Source organism: Takifugu rubripes, chromosome 11 (assembly GCF_901000725.2).
Source record: "Takifugu rubripes chromosome 11, fTakRub1.2, whole genome shotgun sequence".
NCBI classification, from domain to species: domain Eukaryota; kingdom Metazoa; phylum Chordata; class Actinopteri; order Tetraodontiformes; family Tetraodontidae; genus Takifugu; species Takifugu rubripes.
This window is the reverse complement of record NC_042295.1, coordinates 16,274,614-16,294,037: the sequence shown is the minus strand read 5'-3', so window position 1 is coordinate 16,294,037 and position 19,424 is coordinate 16,274,614. Positions and strand designations below refer to the sequence as shown.

The following is a 19,424-nucleotide window of genomic DNA, read 5'->3' as shown; positions in this document are numbered from 1 at the left end:
CAATAACAAAGTGTTGCAAATGTGCAGACAGGCGAGGCAGCTACAGTGAGAAAACCTTGTACTTACACGATGTTTACAACAGTGAAGGAAAGGGCACGTGCCGCTCGTGCGTGCGTGAAGGGTGCACGGAGCAAACAAACGGTGCGGTGCTCGTCGGAGAGGAAGCTCGTGATGAACTAAGGAAAAGTGACGACGACCAGGACCGTCAGAAGCTGAATCCTGAGAACGAGGAGTCATGTGTAACGGACGTGACGTGGGCAGCAGGTGTTGGCAGGTGAGGCCACGAGAGGTGGGACACCTGCGCCCCCTGGTGGAAAACCAGAACACCACAAACCAAAAGCAGGATCGTGACAACTCACACAGTTGTTGCAGATTTGCAGAGGTGTGCAGTATTTCAGATACTAACCCTAACCATTACTAGTCCTCGGCCCCTTCCTTTCTCTTCATGTACAGCCTCAGGATGCTGGACTCAGGGTGAAACCCTCCGTGCATGGTGACGAGCTTCCTGGCCTTGGTGTCAGTGGCTTGTGTATGTATGTATGTATGTATTTATGTGTGTGTGTATATATGTATATATATGTTCCTATATATCTTTGGTGTGTGTGTGTGTGTGTGTATGTGTGTATATATATATATGCTCTCATATATATATGTGTGTGTGTGTGTGTGTGTGTGTGTGTGTATAATTTTAGCATCTAGGACCAAGCTATCTGAATTCTATAATAATAATAATAATAATAATAATAATAATAATAATAAGCAAATGATAAGTTTTAGAAGATACAAAAAAAGAAAAGAGTTGTTTTATTGGCACCAGCAGACTTGCTTTAATAAAGATGAAAACAGTTGAACGTTGGATTCGTATTTAATATCTGGAGCTTCAACCCAACAGACAGCAACCGTCGTTACAGCGCCCCCCTCTGGTACAGTCTGAAACTACAACAGCTAGTTCTAAAGCTAAAACCAGTCAAAGCAAGAAAAGATTAAAAGTGCGTAAAATTCACCCAAAATATATATATTTTAAATTTGTTGGATAACAAAAATCATCTCAATGAGCCTGATCACAGCCAGGTTTATCAGACCACCACTTAAATATGTTCACATGACAACAGCATCAACAGCTAGTACCATGATTAACCCTCTGAAGGTTCTGCAGGGTCCGTTCTATCTTCAGAAAAATTCATATTCAAAAGAACTGAAAATTTAAACTTTAGCTAAAAGTTAGCAAAACAAACTGTCAACAGTTCAACTCCCCACCCTTTTTGGCATTTTTGACAATAATAACATTTTTTATGAAACTTAAAGTTTTAATTGGTGTTAACATCTTGTCAACAGAAGTTCTACTCTAATCGTGGTTCCCAATTTGGGTAAAGTCAACACAGAATTTCTCCAACATTAGTTTGGATCAGACAAACAAATAGCCAAAGCTGTCATGCTAAATTTTCATTTGGTTGATTGGTTAGAATTTGTGCAAGATCTAGTTAATGCCTGTAGCTTGTGGGATGGATAACAGTAACAGTTCTGTTAGAGGTTCCTGGTTTTCTTTTAGCATCACAGGGAACTGTTACATACTTAGCAAGCTCATTTATCAAACATGAATGTTTAAAAAAGGACATATTCCAGCGTAGTAGTATTTTTGGTTTTAGCGTTCTTGACCCTGTTTTAAAGTCATCCTATTAAAATGGCAACGGTTGATTTTAAGTTACCATTTCGTTTACATTGGTATCGTTCGGGCTTTTGCTAAACATTGCTGCGCTGCATCCATTCATCCAAGATTGTTCAGCTAACTTTCATTGGTGCATGACTATCGAAACGTTCAAATAATAACTGATGGAATTAATGTTAGAAGGTCATGAATCGTTTCACCTGTTCGGACTTTGACGGCAGCTCAGAGAACGTCGTTGGGATTTTCCGGCACTGGTCTCCTGGTTTTGTGAGAGTGTGGCCTCAGTGTAGTGAAGCAGGAAGATGCTGTGATGGCGATGCGGCTCAACCCAACATTCAGACAGTGGACCTCAGAAGTGACGGGCACCTCGGAGAACAGGGCGTGATCTCGGGACAGCCTGGCCAAACCTCCGTTGCTACTGCCGTCGCTGCTCTCAATGTCTTTGACAACGTTGAGGATCTCTTGCCGTTCTGCTTGACGCGTCATTCCACGGATGTTCAAAATGGCTGACACATGCTTCTTCCTGGACGCAAGGGGACAATAGAGACGACCACATTTAAAAATGAGAACATTTAAGAGTGGAAATTCATGAATTCATTTACACGGTGGGAGGACACAGGAGAAAACCCACCAGAGAAACAAGAAGTGGAAAATCCACAAAGACCCCAAACAAGCAACCAAAGCCACAACCTTGAAACCACCATGTTGAAATTTACTTTTTACTACTTTCAGAAATTTTGGATTTTCATTATAATTAATTATATCAGTAACAGTATTACATTAGTTGGACAGTAGCAGGGAGCCAGGTTAGGGTTAGGGGCTATGGTTAGGGTTAGGGTTAGGGGCTAGGGGTAGGGGTAGGGGTTAGGGTTATTTGAGTGTTTTTGTGGCGGATGTTTTTTCCTCTTGCAATGGCACAATGTTTGCTCCATAACTGCCCCCTCACCTTTGTTTCAATCACAGATGTGCGCACACAGTAACACCATGGCGACAAGAGCTAACCCTAACCCTAACAAGAGCTGACTGTGGTGGAATCATTAACCCAAGGCAAAGCCTACGAAAAGAGACGGGCACCATGATGAGCAACCACTGAATGGGGTCATCGGCTATGGTAAGGGGTAGGGGTTAGGGTTAGGGGCTATTGTTAGGGGTAGGGGTTAGGGGCTATGGTTAGGGGTAGGGGTTAGGGGGTATGGTTAGGGTTAGGGGATATGGTTAGTGTTAGGGTTTAGGGGTTAGGGGTTAGGGTTAGTCATTTTCTTCTCTAATGAGTCAACGTGGTCCAGTTTAACAATCCAGCCACACATGAGTTTGATGGAGCACTCTAACAAGAAAGCCTGGGCTCTACAGAGTATTTGCCTGCTAACAGAACTTTCCTGAGGATCACAAAGGAAAGCTTATTGCTCAGTAACTGAAAAAAAATGAGTAGGGCGGAAAAAACCCTCTCAGAAAAAAATGATGAATCAAACCACATTGGCCAGCCCTAAAGTGTAACATTAGCAGCAGCAATACGAATAACAGCATTAGTGTATTAGCAGCAGAAGCTGTTGTGTTTTTGTAGCATTACCAACAGTGGACACATTAGCATTAGCAATGATTAGCAGTAGAAGCATTAGCATCAGTATTTCATAATCAGAACTGTTGGTAGGATTCGTTGCAGTAGCATAAACAATAGCTTAAGCTATAGCATTAAAGGTATCTACAACAGTAGCTTTTACAGTAACATTATTTTATGATTAACAGTGTACTAACAGTAGCAAACAATAGCATTAAGAGTAGCGACGACATTAATATTAGCATTCATAAGAGCTTTAGTTGGAGCATTTGTGTCACACCTGATGTCGGGAAACTCTCGAACCAGAACAGCGACCTCCATCTGGATGGACGGCACATCTTCCAGCTGGATGATCTCAGAGATGTGAGACAGGGCACTGTCCAACCAGCTGGACGGAGATTCCTGAAAAATAGCAATGGACAGACCAATCAGGTCAGCAGAGAAACATGGGTTAGGGTTAGGGTTAGGGTTAGGGTTAGGCTTCAACAGGCCTGAGCATCCTGAACAAGCCCCCACCAGATCTTTGAAGAGGACTTTGATGTGCTGGCCCTCCTCTCGAAGCCGTCCCGCCATCCTCTTCCTCATCTTAGAAGATGTGCAAATGATTCTTCCACGCATGATGGCGTGTAGGTACTCGATCAGGAGGCGACGGTGGACCTCGGACACCAGCAGGTGGTACGGCGGTCCCTCCATCTTCTGATACTTCTTAAAGTGGTCTTTGATCAGTTCCACAATCTTCTCCAACGGTTCTGGGTTACTCAACCACTTCCTCTTTACCAGGCGGTCAAACAAGGGCTGGAGGAGAGGTGGGGGGGCAGGGAGGAGGGGGGGGGGGGGGGAGGGGAGGGGAGGGGGGGCACCGTTGAGAGAGTGACACAGAAGAAGAGCAGGCAGTGAGAGAGGGGAGAGAGAGCCGGAGGGGTGGGGGGACAGAGAGGGAGAGGGGGGAGAGAGGGGGAGGGAAGAGGGGGGAGAGAGAGAGGGAGGGGGAGGGAGAGAGAGGGAAGGGTGGGGGGACAGAGAGGGAGAGGGGGAGGGAGAGAGGGGGAGAGAGAGGGAGAGGAGAGAGGGGGGAGGGAGAGAGAGAGGGAGGGGGAGGGAGAGAGAGGGAAGGGTGGGGGGACAGAGAGGGAGAGGGGGGAGAGAGGGGGGAGAGAGAGGGAGAGGAGAGAGGGGGGAGGGAGAGAGAGGGAGAGGAGAGAGGGGGGAGGGAGAGAGAGAGGGAGGGGTGGGGGGTGGGGAAGGACACCATTGAGAGAGCGACACAGAAGAAGAGCGGGCAGAGAGAGAGAGAGAGAGTCTGTGAGTGTGTGAGTGTGTGTGTGAGTGTGTGAGTGTGTGTGTGAGTGTGTGAGTGTGTGAGTGTGTGAGTGTGTGTGTGTGAGTGTGTGTGTGAGTGTGTGAGTGTGTGTGTGAGTGTGTGTGTGAGTGTGTGTGTGAGTGTGTGAGTGTGTGAGTGTGTGTGTATGTGTCAGGTACCCTGATGTGCAGGTACAGACGTTCACACAGGACTTTCACTCCCTGCTGAATGATGTGATCTAGAGATCTGGTGGCTCGACGCATCGACTGGTCACTGAGAGGCTGATCACGCTGAGAACATCGCTGCACAAATTCCCTTTGAACACACACACACACACACACACACACACACACACACACACACGACGTGAGCAGGAGTTCGGGCGTGGCGTAGTGAAACACGCTGTTACCTGAAGGGGGGGCAACAGTTGACCAGGGCGATGGTTTTGGACACGTATCCGTCACTGTTGTCTCCCAACATTCCGCACTGCATCCCTTCATGAAACATCTCCACTTTCCTCTGGAAACTGAACAGGAAGTGACAGGTGAGCGTCAGAAGACCCCCTAACCCTAACCCTAACCCTAACCCTAACCCTAACCCTAACCCTAACCCCCCCCCCCCCCCCCGTTGAGCTGCACTTTACCTGTACAAGAAGTCAGCCAGGCCGTTCAGGCTGCACTGGGCCACTCTGGAGCCGAGGCTGCTGCTGATGGCGGCGGACTGATCCAGATCCACCTGCAGTGTCTGGAACAACAGACACACACCTGAGCAGGTCACACAGACACACACCTGAGCAGGTCACACAGACACACACCTGAGCAGGTCACACTGACACACACCTGAGCAGGTCACACAGACACACACCAACTGGACACACACCAACCGGACACACACCAACCAGACTGTCCACACTGGTGATTACTGTGGCCATTTAAATGTTTCCTGATTTTGTTCAAAATAAACTCGATTATCTGCACACAAGTGGAATTCAAACGACCACCCAAAGAGCACAGGTGAGGCGTGCACCTGTATGACGTTGTTGGCCAGGCTGATTCGGTACTCCTCCACATGCAGAGACTCCATCCACCGTTTCTCCTCCTCGTCTAGAAGCTGACTCAGCTCTGTGGTGACCTTTGTCTGGAGGAATCAGAACCACAGATGAAGAAACTTCTGACAGCAGCGATCAAACCCGAGTCGCAATGAAACCGACTCATGGTTGTGGCACCTGAAGCTTCTGGGGTTGGAGATCTACCGATAAATGGTGGCTGGCTAACCCTAACCCTAACCCTCTAACCCTAACCCTGACTCCTAACCCTAACCCTGACCCCTAACCCTCTAACCCTAACCCTGACTCCTAACCCTAACCCTAACCCTGACCCCTAACCCTAACCCTGACTCCTAACCCTAACCCTGACCCCTAACCCTCTAACCCTAACCCTGACTCCTAACCCTAACCCTGACCCCTAACCCTCTAACCCTAACCCTGACTCCTAACCCTAACCCTGACCCCTAACCCTAACCCTCTAACCCTGACCCCTAACCCTCTAACCCTAACCCTGACCCCTAACCCTCTAACCCTAACCCTGACCCCTCTAACCCTCTAACCCTAACCCTATCCCTAACCCTCTAACCCTAACCCTAACCCTGACCCCTAACCCTAACCCTCTAACCCTGACCCCTAACCCCTAACCCTAACCCTCTAACCCTGACCCCTAACCCTCTAACCCTAACCCTGACCCCTAACCCTCTAACCCTAACCCTATCCCTAACCCTCTAACCCTAACCCTAACCCTGACCCCTAACCCTAACCCTAACCCTGACCCCTAACCCTCTAACCCTAACCCTCTAACTCCTAACCCTAACCCTCTAACCCTAACCCTCTAACCCTAACCCTAACCCTGACCCCTAACCCTCTAACTCCTAACCCTCTAACCCTAACCCTCTAACTCCTAACCCCTCTAACCCTAACCCTCTAACCCTCTAACCTTCTAACCCTCTAACCCTAACCCTCTAACCCTAACCCTCTAACCCTAACCCTAACCCTAACCCTCTAACTCCTAACCCTCTAACCCTCTAACCCTCTAACCCTCTAACCCTCTAACCCTCTAACCCTGACCCCTAACCCTCTAACCCTTATTATCATTATCATTATTATTATTATTACTATCATCATTATTACTATCATTATTACCATTATTATTACTATCATCATTATTATTAATATTATTATTATTAATAATAATATTATTATTATCCATTACGCCATCACACTCTACATCTCCTGACTAAGGGGGAGGAGGACATAGAGCACAGAGGGAAGTTGATCCCAGAGGGAACTGCTAATGGCAGAAATGGAGCCGTTTCTCACCCTAACTGAGTTCAGGCAGTCCAGCTCCAGGCGCTCCACTGTGTCTGCAGGTAGCAGTGGGCGGAGCCCCCTGTAGCTGGATGGACTTGTGCTGCACACGGTCTGGAGAACATCTCTGCAACAAAAACCGTCGTGTTGAGTCGCTCATTTTCGATCACGGCCAGCTCAGAGTGGTTAAAGCACTCCTGAAGCCTTCCGTCAAGCACCAATCAAACATACCTTTAACAAATGGAAATGATGTCTGTACCTTTTGTATATGTTGTGCAGCCAGTCCAGCAGAGAGTAGATATCACTGATGTCCAATTCATTGTCAGAAATGCTCTTCAGTCTCCTGGCAACCGCCTGGTGGTAACCCTGCAAGTACACCTGTAAAATAAAGAAATTAGGTAACCATGGAGTGTTGCCTCCTGGTGGAGGGTTAGGGTAGGGTTAGGGTCAGGGTCAAGGTTAGGGGGTCTCCGAGAGGGTTAGGGTTAGGGTCAGGGTCAAGGTTAGGGGGTCTCCGAGAGGGTTAGGGTTAGGGTCAGGGTCAAGGTTAGGGGGTCTCCGAGAGGGTTAGGGTTAGGGTCAGGGTTAGGGTCAGGGTTAGAGGGTCTCCGAGAGGAGAAGGGTTAGGGTTAGGTTTAGGGTCAGGGTTAGAGGGTCTCCGAGAGGAGAAGGATTAGGGTTAGGGTTAGGGTCAGGGTTAGAGGGTCTCCGAGAGGAGAAGGGTTAGGGTCAGGGTCAAGGTTAGGGGGTCTCCGAGAGGGTTAGGGTTAGGGTTAGGGTCAGGGTCAAGGTTAGGGGGTCTCCGAGAGGGTTAGGGTTAGGGTCAGGGTCAAGGTTAGGGGGTCTCCGAGAGGGTTAGGGTTAGGGTCAGGGTTAGGGTTAGGGTTAGGGGGTCTCCGAGAGGAGAAGGGTTAGGGTTAGGGTTAGGGTTAGGGTTAGGGTTAGGGTTAGGGGTCTCCGAGAGGAGAAGGGTTAGGGTTAGGGTTAGGGTCAGGGTTAGAGGGTCTCCGAGAGGAGAAGGAGTCACCTGAAAGGGGTTAGGGTTAGGGTTAGGGGGTCTCAGAGAGGGTTAGGGTTAGGGTCAGGGTTAGGGGGTCTCCGAGAGGGTTAGGGTTAGGTCAGGGTTAGGAGGTCTCCGAGAGGAGAAGGAGTCACCTGAAAGGGGTGGTATTCTTCAGGGTATATGGAAACCACGTTCTGGGTGGCTGCTACCAGGTCCTTCACAATTTGGGCCCTTAGCCATTCCAGGAATCGAGCCAAATCTCCAGCCACGTACTCAGAGCTCAGAGGCAGTGAGGCATCTGCCGCTTGCTCTATTGCCTCCTGCCACTTCTGCCTAAGGCGGCGAGGCCTCGGGCCACCAAGAACCACAGCCTTGTCGAGAGCCCAGTCTTTATCAGCCTGCTCCTCCTGCTGCAGGACCTGCACACAGACAGACGAGCTCAGATCTCAGTCTTAATATATCGTTGCAACCCTCTAACCCTAACCCAAACGGAACCGTAAGCACCATAACATCTTCTGCCAACGGCTACAGATGAAGTCCATAGAAGCTCATTTCATTTGCCTTCGCTTTTTACCCATCTACGTCCCTACTTTAGGACTCACCTGGACGACAAGGCCCAGGTTGGGTCCAGCAGTTTCCGAGTGCAGAGACTCCCTGACCACAGTCCATAGTTCTTTCTGCAGCTCCTCATACAGCAGCTCCACATCCTTTGCTTTCCTCCGTCCACCATCTTTGATGTTGGGACTGATGGCGTTCTCCAGCGGTGCTGCACTCTGGTCCACAGACTCGGTACACTCTTTCTCCAGCTCCAGGATGTGGATGTCAGCCAGAAACAGGTCCCGCTTCTTCACCAGCTGCAGGATCTCCAGGACTGCAGGAGATAAGGATCGTGACAGCCAATAATGTGTGAGGCAAACAGTTGGTCATTGTGTTACTTATGTTGTAACTTTGGGATTTAGTTGAACCCAATCCAAGAACTCTCAGTCCGACACAGAATAATTTGCTTCGTTGTGACATCATCACATGATGTTGATGTCACTGGAGCTTCAGATAATATCCGAACCGAACATATCCCAAAAACACACTTTGATTGCACAGACTGGATACTAGGGTTAGTTCCAGATGGTGTCACTTCCTGTTTCAACAGCAACCCAGTAAATGGCTCCAGATGTTTACATTGCAGGCATGCAATCGACACACACACGCATGCACACAAGCACATTCGCACGCCGTCGAATATTTCCTTTTGAGTTGTCGGAAATGTGTTCCAGCTGGATGGATTAGGCCTCGCCTGTTGTATGTTGCCCATTTGTACAGAATGCCGGTTAGAATGTGGCTTGCTAGCATTAATGCTAACAAATCCTGAACTGACTGATATCAGAGGGCAACAGGTTAAAGTTCAGTGTGAAACTAAAGAAGCCGCCGAGTCAAAACCTCCGATACACCTGGAGGAAGCACAATTCTACAGTTTTCTGTGTGTGTGTGTGTGTGTGTGTGTGTGTTTGTGTGGGTGACGCAGAAAACAAGCAAACACAACCAACATGACACTTCAGCCCCCCAGTGAAGCTTTTACAAGTGTGATACTGTAGCAACAGTTTGTGATTGATTAGTCAGACCAGGACACCGTAGCCCCACCTCGCTGAACCAGGCAACGGGCCACAAGCAGACAGAGAACCCGATGACCCCTGCTGGGCAGAACAGATGTAAGGGCCAACCAGTCCGTGCACAACCACAATCCCACCCCCAGGGCAGGACGGCAAAGACCTGCCGAAGAGGGCCCACGCAACAAAAGACACCACCACTAGGCAATGAGGAGGGCAGCACACCCACACACCCCCGGAAACAGGACACCCCATGTGCCAGTCATCCGGACAAGTGGCCACACAAGTCCAAGGGCCTGCACCCTCTGCCCCAGGGCCAGCCTCCGCCCCAAGGCCAGCCCTCTCTGCCCCAGGGCCGGCCTCCGCACGGTCTCCCATACAAACCCTCACACACTTGCACAGATACACACACATGCACGCAAGTATTCATTCATTCATACAACCAGAGCACCCCCCAGCCCCACAAGAACACCACTAGAGTTAGGGTTAGGGTTAGAGGGTTAGGGTTAGGGGGTTAGGGTTAGAGGGTTAGGGTTAGAGGGTTAGGGTTAGCATCAAGATTTTCATGCTTTTCCATGCTGGACTGCAGCAGGTTTGTTCATGACTAAGCTGATATCAAGTCAGGATCTAAAGAATGAACCACAACATGTGATAACGCTCATGCTAATATTAGCAGCTAGAATGCGTGAAGCCAAAACAGGCAACCTGATAACATTTGTACATGAAACAAAAGTGCTTTCATCCACCAGTAACTCCTCTAGAACTCTGATACCGTGTTGCTCAACAGTGGGTTGAATCTGTGGCTCAACCTCTGAGGATCCCAAATGATCAAATTATGTCACCAAAACAAGAGTTAAATACACCGACCAAGTAAAAGTACCACCCAGAAGAACTGTTGCAAGTACTCAGTGTCTGCCTGATCTATGCAAGTGTGTGTGTGTGTGTGTGTGTGTGTGTGTGTGTGTGTGTGTGTGTGTGTGTGTGTTATTGCTAAACACAGTCTGGGCTGTTTCTACCTGCATCACCCTTATTTAACATTCACCCACACGGGCACATACAAACATCTGTGTACTTCTATCTTTGTGAGGACTTTCATAGACATATGGCAAAGTTCTGAACCCTCAAAACCTTCATCGAAGTTGTGGGGACCATCCAAACTGTCCTCAATTTGCTAGTATAATGAGTATTTTGGTACTCAACATGCAAAGTACCAGAACACACACTTGTACGTGCACACACACACCCTTGATGTGTTGATACCAAAGATAGTCAGTCAACAGTGTCTGAAAACAAGCCCTCACATGAAGAAGAAGAAGTCAAAGCCGTGAAGTCAAAGTTTTTCTGTGGTGTAACACAGTTAAGGCTCAAAGCTCCATCTCACCATATCTGCCATGTGGGTGATGAAGAGAGAGATCATTCACAACAACCTAACTCTAACCCTAACCCTAACTCTAACTCTAACCTTTTACCAGCTGATCCCAGCTTTACTACCAAACTGGGACAATTAAAACCACCTTTTATCCTGGACTGGATCATCAGTACCTGACAGGGGCTCTCTGGGTTTCACCTCCTCCTCCTTCTGCTGCACTTCCTGTTCCTCTGTGCTGAATGAAGACCGGTCAGCCATTGACTCCTTCTTCAGCTTCCCCAGACCGACCATCTTCATGAAGGACTGGCGGCGGCTGCTGGAGTCACACTCCATTTCTGAGTTCAGGTCAGTGCTCGTGAAAGACTCTTTCCGACTGTCGCGGTATCTCCCAGCAAATCTGGAGGGAACGCAAGAGATGGCATGAAGGTCATGACAGAAGTAGGGAACCGGATTTAGACTTCGAAGCAGCCCAAAATATCCGCATTCCTTCAGAGGAAACACTGCCATCCATCCCACGAGTGCACTTACCTTAACAAGCTTCCTTCAGAGCTCCGCCTCCCTCTCTTCTTCTTCTCTGCTGAAGACGACGTTCCCTCTAGTGACCTTGGAGGAGAAGGTGTGGAACTCTCTTTGCTACGCCCTGACATCCTCAACGTTCTTCCCAGTTTTCCTAAAGACTTGAGTGGGGACTTGAACTTCAACGACCCCTTTCCAGAAATCCCACCTCCCGTTTTCCCCTCATTGGCCTCGTTCTCATCTTCCTCATCCTCAAATGGGTTGCGGTCCCTCAGGCCATCGCCGTCGAGGAGCGAAGAGCCAGGTGACCAGTGGTGCCGACCGCTGGGGTCGCCATCGCTGTCAAAGGGGATGTTGATGTTGAGGCTCATTCTGCGAAGGATCAATGCGTTGTTGAGAGTTGGACCGCCACCCTTTAGGCGGTGGTTCTTGTTGACAGGCATGAGGAGGAGGAGGAGGAGGAAGAGGAGGAGGGCGGTACAGGTGGGGAGAAACCTGTGGAAGAATAAATAAAAAGAATGACAACCAAAACAATCACTGAATATGTAACACAGCACAGGTCAGAATAACACACACACACACACACACACACACACACACACACGGGTCAGGGTTAACTAATATTATTTGATATATTAGAATAAACTAATATATCTCGTCTCCTTAACCACTTTATCCCTTTTGGGGTGCCAGGAAGGGTCCACAATAGGCGGAGGGAGGTCCCCCCTGGACGGGTCACCAGTTCATCGCAGGGTCCTTTATTGCCATTTGTGTGTTCAGTGCCTTGCTCAAGGGTACCTCAACAGTGCTCTGAAGGTGTTCTGGCACCTCCCCCTACTACCAGAAGCCCATGTTTTGTCTGGCCTGGGGCTCAAACGGAGAACCCTCCGGTTCCCAGCCCGGTTCCCAGCCCGGTTCCCAGCCCGGTTCCAGCAGGCTGAGCTGATGACGGAACCGCTGAACACGAATGAACGCAACCTCGGATGGAGAATCGTGACGTGGCAGAAGGTTCTGAAGGCCACGCCCACCGAAGGCGTGCGTCATCAAAGCTAACCCAGGCTAATAACGTCTGTGGCTCCTTGAGAGTAAAATGACACCGAATTCATTCTGACTGCAGATGAAACAAGTTTTATGATTTTATGATTCAAACCAGGTGAGTAATAACCGAGTAATAACTGCACACAGGAAGAACAATGATATCTCTTATTTGACCTTCACAGGCTTCCATGAGAGACGAAGCCATTTGCTCTTTAAGTTGTCATAATTTAATTGATTATTTATTTAATTTATATTTAATCATTCTTTTTGTCTTTGATTCATTTCCGTGACGTCGGCTGCTGCCTTTCTTGGCCTGGTCACCCTGGAATAAGAGTCTCCGACCTTAGTGCGGTTTCATCTGGTTAAATAAAGGTCAAATACATTTTCCAAGGTTTGGAGTGAATGTAACCTTAACAGGTGTGTTAGTTAACGTGATAATTAACCAAGGCATTTCTGAGGTCAGCGAAGTGACACTGAGTTAATCATTGAAGTCAGAGCAAACAACACACCCATTTTTATTGTAATTTATGATGTTGTGCAATGATGCCGAACAGGAAGCTGCTGACTGGCTCCGCCCACTCATGAAGTCACACGGATGTGGAACCTTCTAGAAGTTTAAACCCAAGTTAGGCCAGAGATTTAAAGAAATGGTTTTCTTCTGAAGCCTTTTTAAACAATAAATGGACAAACAAATGTTTATCTCGTCCCGTTTAATGTAAAGAGTTTGAATGGAACAAGAACTATATAAGGGTCCGTTTTCCTGTCGTCTCTTCCAACACCTGAAGTCACCACAACTGCCAAAGTGGCTCCAACCGACAGGAGGACAGAGATGTTGGAGCCGTCTTTCTGAAGGATATATGAAGGATATATGATGGATATATGATGGATATATGAAGGATATATGAAGGATATATGATGGATATATGATATTGAGGGAATGTTATATGAGATATATGAAGGATATATGATGGATATATGATGGATATATGAAGGATATATGATGGATATATGAAGGATATATGAAGGATATATGATGGATATATGATGGATATATGAAGGATATATGAGGGATATATGAGGGATATATGATGGATATATGATGGATATATGAGGGATATATGATGGATATATGAGGGATATATGATGGATATATGAAGGATATATGATGGATATATGAAGGATATATGAAGGATATATGAGGGATATATGATGGATATATGATGGATATATGAAGGATATATGAGGGATATATGAGGGATATATGATGGATATATGAGGGATATATGAGGGATATATGATGGATATATGAAGGATATATGAAGGATATATGAGGGATATATGATGGATATATGATGGATATATGAAGGATATATGATGGATATATGATGGATATATGAAGGATATATGATGGATATATGAAGGATATATGAGGGATATATGATGGATATATGAAGGATATATGAGGGATATATGATGGATATATGATGGATATATGAGGGATATATGATGGATATATGAGGGATATATGATGGATATATGAAGGATATATGATGGATATATGATGGATATATGAAGGATATATGATGGATATATGAAGGATATATGATGGATATATGATGGATATATGAAGGATATATGAAGGATATATGATGGATATATGAAGGATATATGAGGGATATATGATGGATATATGAAGGATATATGATGGATATATGAAGGATATATGAAGGATATATGATGGATATATGAAGGATATATGATGGATATATGATGGATATATGAAGGATATATGAAGGATATATGATGGATATATGAAGGATATATGATCCTTTTATAGCATAAGTTGGTAACCAAGGCTGCAGAGCCTGCTCTAACCCACTGGAGCAGTCACGGCCGTCTCCAGTCTGATTCCAAGAACAGGAAGTTTTGTCCAGACTGATAATACAAACGTAACGCTGAACCATCATGAAGATGCAGATCTATAGGGTTACCATGGCGACAGCTCATCAGAAAACATTCACACAAACACAAAAGTTAAAGTAGGATGTGATTCAGTGTCACACACACACACACACACACACACACACACACATACTTCCAAATGCATGCACACAGAGAGACACACACACACACAGACACACACACACAGAGACACACACACACACACAGAGACACACACACACACAGAGACACACACACACACGGAGACACACACACACTTCCAAACACACAGACAGACAGATACACAGACACACACACACACACCCACACACCCACACACAGAGACACACACACACTTCCAAACACACAGACAGACAGACACACACACACATACACACAGACACACACACACACAGACACACACACAGACAGACAGACACACACACACAGACACACACTTACAAACACACAGACACACACACACACAGACACACACACACACTTCCAAACACACATACACACACAGACACGCACACACACACACACACAGCATTTCTTGATGGCGGAAGCCTCAGAACACAAACAATGAAGCGGAAAAGACACAGATACGGACAAACGACACTCAAAACACCGGCAGACAGAGACCAGGATACCAGGTCCAGAACCCAGGTCGCCCCAGAATCATCTCCACCACGGTCCAACCCAGGATCAGGCTACAGGCCACATGCGCGCACACACACACACACACACACACACACACACACACACACACACACACACACACACACACACTCTGTCCTTTGATGACAGCTCAGCATGATGGAGGTCCGTGAAGCTAAAGCTAACAGTTTGAACACGCGCTGTAGTGGTGTGATAGATGCTTTCTGCACTTTTGGGAGCTCCACAAATTCCTCCAGTGGACAAACAGCCTGCAACTAACCAGCCAACTAACCAGCCAACTAACCAGCCAACTAACCAGCCAGCATAGATGCTGGCTCATCTTCACCCATACCCAAGCAGAGTCACATGACAGTAGGAACAATCCTTTGATCACCTGTCAGGACTTTAAAATCCATTTTCCAGAACCTGGAGGTTCTCTCCTGTGGGGGAACCTTGATGACACTGACAACGACGGACATCCAGCACACGAACCCGATAAACTGGACTCTACCCACACTTGTGGAACTCATTAACTAAATGTGCTTTTTAGTTCTTGGTGCAGTACGGAACCAAGGTGTGTTTCTTTCCTATTGTATAACCACCAAGAGGTAAAACTTTAACCTTCCCGTGCGTCTACGTGCACGTTTCATGAATAAGCTCAAGCCTGACCGGGACGACGGTGAGGGATGTTAACCGAGTGAAGAATGCTTTAAATGAGGCTGAGCTGAAGTCTGGGGTCCAGCAGAACCATCTGACCTTGCTGCTCTGCTCTTTAGGTCAGAGAACCTCTGGGTTCTGCTCCCAGAACCAGGACTGGACCCGTGTTGGTGACCCTGCACGTTGACTGACGTTTCAATCAAACACGACGAGAGCGACTAGAATGCTTTTTGGAAGAGTTCAAGTTTTAAAAAAGGCCATCAAAAAGTTGCTATCTGAAGATTTTCTGTTTTCCTACTTTTAAACCGTCCAAAAACGCCTCTCTGACCGACCGCTCGGCGTTTTCTCCACAAACTGAACAGTTTTAAACTCCAACACGGAACTAAAAGATCACTCACACAGCAGATCCATCGTGTCGGAGGGTCGCAGCAGCAGAAGGAATCCACACAAAGTCCGACTTTCACTGAACAGTCATGAGCACGCGCAAGCGCACGCAAGCACCCGCTGCCTTCAGGAGCAGCGCGTATGAGGCGTTTACGGTCCGAGGATGCAGTCCGAAAATCGGGAGAATCGAGATAATGAAGCTTTTGTTGCCGCTCAACCATCTGCTCATTTCCGGTTTTCTAACCGTCTTTTCCGCCACCTGCGTGGATCTGAGTGTGGAACCGACCCAGATGGGTTCGGTTGGTCGAACAGGAGCTCACTACAATTATTTACTAGTTCTACACACACCGCTCTCTCTCTCACCCCCCTCTCTCTCTCTCTCTCATTATCACACACACACACACACTGCTCTCTCTACCACACACACACACTGCTCTCACTCCCTCTCTCTCTCTATCTCTCACACACACACACACACACACACACACACACACACACACACACACACACACAGCAGAACCCTGGACCGGTCTTGTCTGAGTGGAGTCCGGTCCAGTTAAGGTCACCCATTGGGTACCACACTGCTTCCTGTTGTTCTGGTGCTCCACATCCTTTGGCAACACACACATCTGACAACTAACCCAACCTTTAATGAGTAATCACAACACACACACACACACACACACAGACACACACGTGCCAGCACTAATGATTCGAGAATAATAGTGACACCGTGGAGAATAATAGTGACACTGTAGAGATTAATAGTGACACCATAGAGAATAATAGTGACACTGTAGAGATTAATAGTGACACCATAGAGAATAATAGTGACACCGTAGAGAATAATAGTGACACCGTAGAGAATAATAGTGACACCGTAGAGAATAATAGTGACACTGTAGAGATTAATAGTGACACCATAGAGAATAATAGTGACACCGTAGAGAATAATAGTGACACCATAGAGAATAATAGTGACACCGTAGAGAATAATAGTGACACCATAGAGAATAATAGTGACACCGTGGAGAATAATAGTGACACCGTGGAGATTAATAGTGACGACACCATAGAGAATAATAGTGACACCGTAGAGAATAATAGTGACACCGTAGAGAATAATAGTGACACCGTGGAGAATAATAGTGACACCGTAGAGAATAATAGTGACACTGTAGAGATTAATAGTGACACCATAGAGAATAATAGTGACACCGTAGAGAATAATAGTGACACCGTGGAGAATAATAGTGACACCGTAGAGATTAATAGTGACACCATAGAGAATAATAGTGACACCGTAGAGAATAATAGTGACACCATAGAGAATAATAGTGACACCGTAGAGAATAATAGTGACACCATAGAGAATAATAGTGACACCATAGAGAATAATAGTGACACCGTGGAGAATAATAGTGACACCGTGGAGATTAATAGTGACGACACCATAGAGAATAATAGTGACACCGTAGAGAATAATAGTGACACCGTAGAGAATAATAGTGACACCGTGGAGAATAATAGTGACACTGTAGAGATTAATAGTGACACCGTAGAGAATAATAGTGACACCATAGAGAATAATAGTGACACCATGGAGATTAATAGTGACGACACCGTAGAGAATAATAGTGACACCGTGGAGAATAATAGTGACACCGTGGAGAATAATAGTGACACCGTGGAGATTAATAGTGACACCGTGGAGAATAATAGTGACACCGTGGAGATTAATAGTGACACCGTAGAGAATAATAGTGACACCGTAGAGAATAATAGTGACACTGTTGAGAATAATAGTGACACTTTAGAGATTAATAGTGACACCGTGGAGATTAATAGTGTAGCACAGTTGGTAACGTCTTCTCTCACCCTGGATTCATAAATGTACCGATAGGAAACCTCCTGGTTCTGCTCAGATCAGCAGCAGAAGTTCTACAGGTGACCCAGACCACCTCAATGTGGAACAAACCCAAAGCACCACAAAGTTCCATACTATTAAGTGTTGGAGTGTCGTCATGGAGACTGAAGCCATCACATGAGCCTTCAGCAGAGGATGTTCTGAACAGTGAGGAGGCACAAATAGATCTTACCTTCGTCTGCTGTGCTGCCGGTCCTCAGGTTCTGTCCTGGGTTTGTTGGTCCTCAGGTTCTGTCCTGGGTTCGCCGGTCCTCAGGTTCTGTCCCGGGTTTGTTGGTCCTCAGGTTCTGTCCCGGGTTTGCCGGTCCTCAGGTTCTGTCCCGGGTTCGCCGGTCCTCAGGTTTTGTCCCGGGTTCGCCGGTCCTCAGGTTCTGTCCCGGATTTGTTGGTCCTCAGGTTCTGTCCTGGGTTCGCCGGTCCTCAGGTTCTGTCCCGGATTTGTTGGTCCTCAGGTTCTGTCCCGGGTTCGCCGGTCCTCAGGTTCTGTCCCGGGTTTCTCCGCTCACTTCTTCACCTCTGCTGCTGCTCAAGTTTCCTGTTTGTTGTATTTTTTCTCGGTGGCAGGAAATGGTCATGTTTTCCTCTTCCTCTCAACACACACGCACACACATGCACACACATGCACACACGCACACACACACGCACACACACACACGCACACACACACACACACACTTTTAAAAACAATTTTTGTTTTGCAGTTTTAATGATTTCAAAGCATTTATTAATTCGTTTTCATTCATGCATATCAATCTGAATGGATCACAAGTAGTTTAAATATCAGAGCAGATCCATTTTAATGATCCACAATTCTGTTCCAGCAGCTCCAGAGTCACGAATAAAATCCCTCTTGAATATGAAACAATGAGTAATTATAAATTAATACATTTAATAATTCTGTATTATTAAATATTGTTTACACAGCATGATCAGCGCCGGTGGTGAAATGCACCCTGGGAACTGTAGTCACATACTCAAACAGCAACTCAAAGCTCTTCTGCCCCCTGGCGGCAGAAAGACTCCACCACAATGAAGTTTAAATCGATAGATTGAGTCCAGTGATCAGGAGATGGACCAAATAATTCCCACTGTCTTTGTTTTGACTTTCAGCTGGATGGTGTGTAAAGCTGTGAGGTTATATCCAATAATAATCAGTAATATCAGGAGTGATTGTGTACCGGGACAGGAACAAGCTCTCCTGTTTTAAAGGTTATCTCAGGGAATATGGACGAGAGCAGGAACACAAACTCCAGACATTCAGGAAAGGTTTATTTCCAACAGGTGAACATGGCGGCGACACCAACCTCACCGACCAAAACCACAAACTTCAATGGATGTTCTCGGCCATCCAGGCAGGAGAAGGTTCTGGCTCGATAAAATTGATGTTTTTGGTTGAACCATTCTTCCTTTTTGTCTCAAGAATGTGTAGAATCATGTGACTGAATGTGGGG

The 19,424-nt window shown here is 46.7% G+C and overlaps 1 protein-coding gene across 2 annotated transcripts; it reads right to left on the bottom strand.

Annotated features, from left to right (window-relative positions):
• Positions 1–799: 799 nt before the first annotated feature.
• On the bottom strand, positions 800–18,281 carry LOC105419627 (tumor necrosis factor alpha-induced protein 2-like). Of its 2 annotated transcripts, none has more exons than XM_029844205.1 (14): positions 18,146–18,281; positions 11,379–11,861; positions 11,024–11,247; positions 8,483–8,751; positions 8,033–8,299; positions 7,137–7,255; positions 6,890–7,004; positions 5,548–5,658; positions 5,165–5,265; positions 4,931–5,047; positions 4,701–4,836; positions 3,738–4,016; positions 3,502–3,623; positions 800–2,189 (listed from the first exon to the last, which is right to left on the bottom strand). In XM_029844205.1, the coding sequence occupies exons 2-14, from the start codon at positions 11,807–11,809 to the stop codon at positions 1,889–1,891; spliced, it is 2,592 nt and encodes an 863-aa protein (XP_029700065.1). In that variant the 5' UTR covers positions 11,810–11,861; positions 18,146–18,281; the 3' UTR covers positions 800–1,888. The 2 variants fall into 2 exon arrangements, with proteins under 2 accessions (XP_029700065.1, XP_029700067.1); XM_029844207.1 differs by lacking the exon at positions 18,146–18,281 and adding an exon at positions 16,061–16,417.
• Between the last annotated feature and the right edge of the window lie 1,143 nt (positions 18,282–19,424).

Excerpts from the sequence above, each read along its gene's own strand:
- LOC105419627 (XM_029844205.1), bottom strand. The coding sequence starts at position 11,809 with ATGCCTGTCAACAAGAACCACCGCCTAAAGGGTGGCGGTCCAACTCTC. Across the intron at positions 5,048-5,164 it reads CTGGCTGACTTCTTGTACAG|TTTCCAGAGGAAAGTGGAGA; the intron begins GTAAAGTGCAGC and ends CTTCCTGTTCAG. Across the intron at positions 2,190-3,501 it reads CGAGAGTTTCCCGACATCAG|GAAGAAGCATGTGTCAGCCA; the intron begins GTGTGACACAAA and ends CCTTGCGTCCAG.